Source organism: Ascaphus truei, chromosome 1 (assembly GCF_040206685.1).
Source record: "Ascaphus truei isolate aAscTru1 chromosome 1, aAscTru1.hap1, whole genome shotgun sequence".
Classification (NCBI taxonomy): domain Eukaryota; kingdom Metazoa; phylum Chordata; class Amphibia; order Anura; family Ascaphidae; genus Ascaphus; species Ascaphus truei.
Genome location: NC_134483.1, coordinates 199647196 through 199655925, shown reverse-complemented (window position 1 = coordinate 199655925; position 8730 = coordinate 199647196). Strand labels below are relative to the sequence as shown.

The 8730-nt window shown below is 41.4% G+C and overlaps 1 protein-coding gene across 1 annotated transcript; it reads left to right on the top strand.

Moving 5' to 3' along the window:
* The first annotated feature begins 5283 nt into the window (after window positions 1-5283).
* On the top strand, window positions 5284-8482 carry MINAR2 (membrane integral NOTCH2 associated receptor 2). Its single transcript, XM_075577087.1, has 3 exons — window positions 5284-5418; window positions 5977-6210; window positions 8303-8482. The coding sequence occupies exons 1-3, from the start codon at window positions 5293-5295 to the stop codon at window positions 8480-8482; spliced, it is 540 nt and encodes a 179-aa protein (XP_075433202.1). The 5' UTR covers window positions 5284-5292.
* The last annotated feature ends 248 nt before the right edge of the window (window positions 8483-8730 follow it).

Here is an 8730-nt window from a genome sequence, read left to right as displayed (position 1 = left end):
TAGTAATTAGCAAAGCCCAAAAAGCATTGTACGGCCTTAAGAGTAGTGGGATGAGGCCAGTCCAGAACCGCCTTGACCTTAGCCAAATCCATTGTCATACTAGTGTCCGAAATGATGTACCCCAGAAATGCCGTAGTGGTTTGGTGGAACTGGCTTCTCCAGTTTAGTGAACAAGTGGTTTTCGCGCAGGCATAAAAGTACCTGTTTGACATGGCCGATGTGTTCCTGTGAAGATTTAGACAATATCATTATGTCATCCAGATAGACAATAACAAACTGTTTGAGCACGTCTCTAAAGATTTCATTAACAAAGTCTTGAAAGACGGCAGGGGCATTACAGAGGCCGAAAGGCATGACGAGGTATTCATTGTGTCCGTCTCGTGTATTGAAAGCTGTTTTTCATTCGTCACCCTGGCGAATTCTCACCAAATTGTAGGCCCCACGCAGATCCAATTTGGTGAAGATGGCAGCCACTTGGAGGCGATTGAAGAGTTCCGAAATCAATGGTAAGGGATAACGATTTTGATGATGATCTTTTTAAGACCTCTATAATCGATACAGGGTCGTAGAGATCCATCATTTGTTTCACAAAGAAGAAGCCTGCTCCGGCTGGTGAAGAAGATTTCCGAATAAACCCCTTTTGTAGATTTTCCTGAATATACTCCTTCATAGCCTTAGTTTCAGGAAGGGAAAGTGGATTTGAGCTTCCCCTGGGAAGAACTGAGCCGGGTAACAACTCAATAGGACAATCAAAAGAGCAATGAGGTGGCAGAACCTCTGATCTTGCTTTATCGAAAAAATCACGAAATTCAGGGTAGACCTCAGGCAAAGTTACCTTCTCTTCACTAGGAGCAGCACCCTGCATATACTTTTGACAGCCACGCACAGTTCTTGGAACATGAAGCACTCCACAGGAAAGGTTCGTTCTCAGTCCAATCTGTACATGGGTTGTGAAATTGGAGCCATGGAAGGCCAAGAATCACGTTGACTGATGGAGTATGGATGGCATCAACCTGGATTTCTTCCAAATGGTTCTTACCGGTGCATAACCGAAAGAGGGTGGTCTGTAACTAAACGAATGCTGGTTGCAGAGGTCAATCATCAATTGCTTCCAACCCTACAGGGCATTTCTTGCAGACGAAGGGGATGTTATCCTCTCAGCAAAGCCCTGGTCAATGAAGTTGCCTCCCGAGCCGGAATCCACAAAGGTTAGAGCAGTAGTGTGGATGTTCTCGCTGGTCAGCGAAATAGGAAGAAGATCCTTGTTGGCAGAGATTTTTCTTTGGTAGGGGAGGTAGAAAGTGTTCCCAATGTGATTCCCCTGGACCACATTGGGAGCTGGTGTTTTCTCGAATTGTGAGGACAATTGAGTACCTGATGTCCAGAATTACCACAGTACAAGCAGAGACCGGCGTTGCGTCGCTGCTGTGTCTCACTGGAAGACAATTTGTTGCCACCAAGTTGCATGGGCTCTGGGATATCTGGCGGAAAAGGTTCAGCGGTACCAGCATGGAGAGAAGGAAATCTCGTAGTGAGCTTCCCGTGACGGGATCTCTCGGACCTCCTCTCCTGTAGTCGTTGATCAACGCAGATAAATATGGTGATGAGTTCTTCAAGGTCAGTAGGACATTCATGTGCCACTAGCTCGTCTTTCAAGGCCTCCGAGAGACCCTGCCAGAAGGCGGCTGACAACACCTCATTATTCCATCCAGTCTCAACGGCGATAGTGCGGACCTCCAGCGCATATTTAGGCACGGTTCTATTTCCCTGGGAAATGTGGAAAAGAGATGAAGCAACAGTTACCTTGCGACCAGGCGTATCAAAAACTCTGTGGAATTCCAAGGTGAATTGTCCGATATACTGAATGAGTTCCGATCTTCATTACCAGATCGGAGAAGCCCAGGCCAGGGCATCATCGGTGAGGAGCGAGATAATGTATGCCACCTTGGATCTTTGAGAAATAAATCGAGAAGTTTGAACTGAATAAAGCATTGATTCAAAAAGTCCAGGCACCCATGGGGGTCGCCACTATAATGGTTGGGTGTAGGAATTCGGGGTCCGGAAGACAAAGTCATGGGCATGGAAACTAGAGTTCCCGCAGAAGGTCCCGAAGGAACAGAACTAGGAAGAGGGGCTTGCGTCTGGTCAATAAGAGACAGGAGGTTCTGTTGCAGTGAATCCATGCGTCGGTCGTTCTGTTCTAAGTACTTCTCAATTTTAGAGAACATGCTAGCGTGCATGATCAAGACTCGCCCCACCTCAGCGGTGTCCATGTTTGTCGGGCTGAGCATACTGTAAGGGAGTGCTCACCACAAACAAGGCGTGACCGTGATGCTGATTTGGGGATATATATGAAAACCAAACCACAGCTGCGTGGGCGCGTCTGGAGTGTAGATTGGTCGAGGTAGTCGGGTCAGGGTAGGAGAGGTATGGATAGTCAGAGGTACTTGCCGAGGTCAGGGTTGGAGAGGTGTGGATCGTTTAAGGTAATTAGCCGTGGTCTGGATTGGAAAGGTGTGGATCGTCGTGGTACTTTGCCGAGGTCGGGATTGGAGCGGTGCGGATCGTCGTTGGTAGCTGGGGTCAGGAGCGTAGAAGAGCGGAGTCCAGAAGAATAGCTGGGGTTAGGAACAGAGAAGCTAGGAACCATACAAGACAAGACTGTGGAGGCAAGGGTAGCAGTGAACACTTCACACATAGGAAGTTTTATGCTCAGCCGATTGGCTTTGGGCCGGCTGAGCATATATAGTTGAGAGGTACCAAAGAGGTTGCAGACAGGAGGAGGTGCGCCAGTAAGGCTGACCGTGATTGGTAGTTTGGGTGCAGGTGACAGGTGTGGGAATAATTCCTGATGACACCAGATGACATCACTCTTGCGCACGCTGACCGCGCAGCGCCTGTGCGCGCTGCGTGCCGATGATGTCGCCGTGTGGGCAGAGTCTGGAGGCGGGACCTGAGGGAAGCGTATTTACCTCCATGCAGGATGCACACGCACCCATAGCATGGCGGCTGGTCACAGGAGGAGGAAGAGGAGCATCACGGTTGATGGGAGGAGCGGGTGACCCGATCATAGGTTGGGGTAAGCACCGGGTGCGCCGAGCGTATCGCGGATCACGGATCCTGAAAATAGGATAGATCCCTGGCTTCTGGATGGTACTGGCCTGTGGGTAATATTGAGGCCTGGCTAGAGTAGCTTGTTGCCCTCAGCCCATGAGGCTGAGTACATGTCTCCCTCCCAGCCGGGAGGAGACGTCTCCAACACTCTCCTACCCCACGCAGGGGCTGGCTTGAACCCAACTGAAGGTCTCAACCTAAGGGGCTTAACTTCAATCTATAATTTAGGCACTTCCTTCCTGAAGCTCAAAGAGGGAGGGCCCAGTATCTATACCACCATTGGCTATCACAGATCCCTGTGTTATCTCCACTCCAGTCACTCAGGAAGTAAGCATGAGGAGGGGGAAAACCTCATAGGATAGCATGTCACTGTCTACATTCTTGTTAGAACTTACGTGACGGGGAAGAGATAGCTGGACCAGCATGGCTATATACAATTGAGAAGTTATTTCAACAACAGTTTGTTCATATTGTATTGAGCGTATTAAACCCCTTGTTGCTGTCAGGGTCTGTTGGGCTTTGTTAAAAAAAATAGTCCTTGCACTTGTACACCAGCCTTACCTGCTCAGTCGGCTAATCCAAATTCCATAACCAACATTCCTTAAGAGAACACTTATACCACGCTATGACAATCACAATTGAGTATTAGCAATACCTGATTTAGGTATTAGAAACTTAATGCGAGTTGTGTTAGTTTAAGCTAACGCATGGTAGTGCTAACTTAACATGTCTAAGCCTATTCAATGGCCGTTATTTTGCAAAAGCTTTGTTGATAGCCGTTAATCTAAGGGAAAATTACACCGGCTCTTAGCACTAAATTAACAAAGCTTTGTGGATCGGTGCCTTTATCCATTATGTTAGGGTGGGTGGAAGGGTATTACCACCTGTTCAGATCCAGAAACACTTAAATATTTCACATCCTCGCATCTCTTTCCCCTTTTTGCTCCCCCATCATCCTTCTCCTTCCTTAACCCATGCTTCCTACTTGTCCAGCCACAGATTATCTATCATATATTTCCCGTAAACATAATAACTCGTGGCCTGGCTACAGGTTATTGAGATCCACAATCACGCTACCCTCATGGTAAAGGCTCCAGGGCACATCTAAGACAATTAACTGTGACCCTTTAGCAATGGAAGTCCAGCCACGGACATTTCACCCTTAGGACATTTGGCTGCTAGAACAAAATGCCGCTGTAGGTAATCTAACCCTTACCCTAAAAATCCTACATTTAACTCCTTACTATAAAAATATTAACCTCTTACCCTGAAAACAATAATCATAACTGTCATGGAACAAGAATCACATCTCTGTTTCACCCCCCTCTTTCCTTGCAGTTTCTGCCTGTCAGTTTCTTATTTTCAGATGCATGGAGCTTGCATACACACACTGTGCCTGTGTGATAAGTTACAATGTTGCATTTCTTGCCTCTAGACACGTAATCAGTGAGTTGCTACTGCAGCTTCTGAGATCCTTCTCAGAATGGTCTAGTCTACCCTCTCCCCCTCTGCCTTGCTCACAGATGGTCTGTCCCCGTAAAAAGCATAAACTGTAACCCCTGTTTCTGCCACCGCTGCTACAGTACATGGCCGTGATTAACTGTCCCTCAATTGCTGAATGGCTGGGGTGAAATGGCCATGGCTAATTGTCCCTTTATACTCCAAGGTTTCTTTAAATCATAAAGGAAAAATGTGGTAAACCTATAAATAAAATGAAGTCAATCTTCTATTCAATACACAGGTGATAAACTTCAATTACAAAACCCATTTATACAACTATAGTACTTTTGATTAAGTGTACACATCTAAAGTAGTTTTTGACTAAGATGGTTGGCATACACATTTCTCTAAAGAGTCATAACTGTTACTTTTTATTAAATGCTGAAATTATTTTCCTATTCACATTATAAGACTTTATTCGCTTTAGTAGTGTAATACCCAAGTTTATTGCAGTTGTAATACTGCAAAATCCATCCTGCTAAAAAAATATTTACTGCCTAGACATCAAAGTGGTTTATATGTCAAATGAGTTCTTAAGTGGATTCAGTGGAAGACAAGTAGTGACTTACAGTTCCATTCACCTGTGAGATCATTGTCTCTTTCATGAATAATGCAGAATGTATGCAGTCGCAGCTGTGGGGAGTTTTAACAGTCTCTCTTACAAAATGAACTGGAAACATGGATCTTTCTGTCTTGCCAAATAACAATCATCCTGACAAATTTCTTCGTCTAGATTTAAAGACTTTAATAGCAAGTTCTGCTCTTCTGCAGGCCAGACAATGGCACAACAAGGTTTATTTACAGGTAAGTGATACAACTTTAAGCCCACATTCACATTCCATCAATTTTAAAAGGGGTCAGCTGTTGTATTCATTATGTTTTTGTTACGAAAATAAAAATACATTCTCATTGCATTTACATTACCATCTTGTCAAATGTAAAAATAATATACATCAAGCATCAACCAGAAAGGCCTACCATTATTTAATTTCATTGAGACAAAGGGTATATAAACATGAATGCTAATTCTAAAACAAATCTATTTTGTAATGTCGATTGTATGCATGTATATACATAGTGAATTACATAGAGATGTTCATTGAATGATTGCAATATTACAATTACTTGACATTTCTAGCATCCCATGATTATTCTATTGTTTTATATTATGCAATTAAAAATTAAATATACAGAATGAAACAACAAAAGTTAAAAGAATTAATTTTTTATATATTGTTTTAGTTCTAACTAGTAAATAATCTTGAAATAATAGTCATATGATACTTGCATAATATTATCATCATTTTAATCTAAATGATATTACCAAAGATATTAACTGTACTACCTAATTCTTCATATTAGGGAGACCGCAGCAATGTTACTGAGCCTAACCACTCACCAAATGGGGACAGTCCAGTGTTTATTAACAAAGCACTATGTGAACACATCACCCCAGAAATCGTAGGATCGACCATGAAGAGTAACCCATTGTACTTGGATGTAGGAAGGGCTGACACAAATAAAAAACAACCTTCATGGACCGTTCAGGATTATGACAGGCAGTCACTGAATCCCAAACTTTCACTTTACCTGAAGGTACATATGGTTGTGCTAATGGAGATGTGCTTTTTGGTTATAAGTATGTAAGTAGGAATACACTAACATGTTATGCTATTAGACTATTTAAAGATGTAAACAATTGTGGGTAAGCTTAAGACAGACTCTGAACTTTCCAAACCTCCGTTCATACAGTATAATTGATTTGATATAAACTCTGAGAGATAGACTTGAAGCACTGTTTGAGTGATTAGGAATGACCATGATGATTGTCTGACAATCCACATATTTGTCTCTGCAAGTAAATACTGCAGAAGGTTAACATGGGTTTAATTAGTTTAATAGTTTTTATTAGAAAGCATTAGTCAACACAAAGTATAAATTCCTTAGGGGTTTCATAATTTGCATTGAACGGTTGACACCAAAAATAAAAATTTGCTAGTTTTAATTGCCGTAAAACATTTTTAAAGCAATATAATAGATATGCATATTTTATTAGTCTCCAGTGTTCATTGAACAGACTAATATTTTTAGCAAGTAACGCAAAGCTTAAAATTGAAAAAGTTCTAGACGGACACTACTATCTTTCCATAGCATTTCAAAATATTATTTTCCGCAAATTAAAAATAAAAATCCCTCTATATTTTGATTCTCATCACTGCTGTCTTTACCAACCTCTTCAACAACTATTAATACTCTATCGTCTTAAACCCTACATATGATCTATGTCTACCCTGTAAGTCTCTTCTCCTTTCACTATCTCTCACACGCTTCTAGTTCTTTTCTTTTTCTCTTTGTCCCGTTTCCATCACTCTGTTCCTTTGTATACTGAAAACCCTCTTCTTTTTTTTTTTTTGCACCCATATCTTCTACTTGTTTTAGTAATCCATCATAATCCATTGTGCTTTTGAACCTGTTATTTTCTATGTATTTCCCAGCTTTTTCTTCTCTTAATCTGTACTCTGCACTTTGCCACTTTTGGCCTCTATTCAATAAAGAAGTCAAATGACCCACATTAACAGTAAAGTAGCGTTAAGTTAATACATGTGCACTGTGCATTATCGAGACTCTTACTATATTGAGTTTCTGCGCTTTTTCTCAATTTCTTAAGTCGTTGTTCCTCAGACTTAGGACTAAAGGTGTCTGACTACGTATATACAGGTGCACCGACGAATATTCTAAAACTTGCCTTAAACGTGCCCTGGAAAATCTGGGGCTATCACCAACAAGACCCAGGTATGCTAGGTACATGATGGGTAAATGCTGCAACATTTCAGTGACATTTCTGCAGAGACTAATGGCCCATCTGATTAACACAGCAGGGGTTCCTGGCAGTCAAAATGTTGCAGTATATACCCAGCATGTACCGAGCATGTACCCAGCATGTACCCAGCATGTACCCAGCATGTACCCAGCATGTACCTTTGTCTTGTTGGTGATTGCCCCAGATTTGTTTTATAATACTCGTCGGCACTACAGTAAGTCGAGTCAGGGCACCTTTATCCTCAAGAACAGTGGTCCTTAACCTTTTTGAACCTATGGACCCTTAGGCACTCAAGTACACCTATGTACACCGACACTATTAAATAATATATTTTTTTTACATTTTCAATTTCTGTTTTAGGCCGTTCTCAAAATGTATTGTTGTTTTTGTTTTGTTTTCATGGACCCCCTGGACCTGGGGTCCTTGGACCACAGGTTAAGGACCACAGCTCTAGTAAAACCCAATTCATGGAATTGTTGCAAGACCAGAACTGGAAATAGAAACAGTTTCATTTTATATGAGACTCAGAAGAGTTCCATTTAGACTCAATAGTATGTTTCAATTTACGATTTCAAAGGAATGCATTTTTGTTCATCTGCATGCTGATCACAGAGGTCAGACTTCAGACTGCTGACAGATGCTTGTAAGCCAGCCAGACCACACTACTAGAGTTTGATGTCATAACAACCACACCTAAATGTATTAGAAGTAATGTTGTTTGTTGTCTGGTAAAGGTCTATGAATGTCAGATGCATCTATCCTTATATATGGATTTAAGGGCATGGGTGTATGACTGTAATACATCAAATTGTTTCATTATGTTATCAGAATGTACTGATCAGGCAGTTATCCTTATCATTTTAACAGGAAAATCCAAATGATTTACAGTATTGGCTAGAAGATATTTACACACCTGGGTATGACTCTCTAATAAAGAAAAAAGAGAAAGAAATAAAGAACTCAAAATACTGCAAAATATTTATGTTATTGGCATTATCTGGCTGTATTTTAATTGTCATAGTAACTGTTAGTGTTTTGTTCACTTAAAATAATGTTTTTATTATTATTATTCATAGTGGTGCTTTTATAAACATCTTCATTTAAATAAAAAGTAAAATGTAAATGTTCCATACTACCAGCTACTGTTTTTGTAATAATAAAACATGTTATCATTGGTGGTGTGGGTGTGCTTTGTGCTATGTGCATTGTACAGTATGAATGACCATGTTCCTAGCCAAGGTGTCAAACTGTTCATTACCAAAAGCCTGTGTGACACCTTATATAATGGGAAATAC

Coding starts and splice junctions, on each gene's coding strand:
- MINAR2 (XM_075577087.1), top strand. CDS start 5,293: ATGGATCTTTCTGTCTTGCCAAATAACAATCATCCTGACAAATTTCTT. Junction 5,419..5,976: donor ACAACAAGGTTTATTTACAG/GTAAGTGATACA, acceptor TCTTCATATTAG/GGAGACCGCAGCAATGTTAC. Junction 6,211..8,302: donor AACTTTCACTTTACCTGAAG/GTACATATGGTT, acceptor TCATTTTAACAG/GAAAATCCAAATGATTTACA.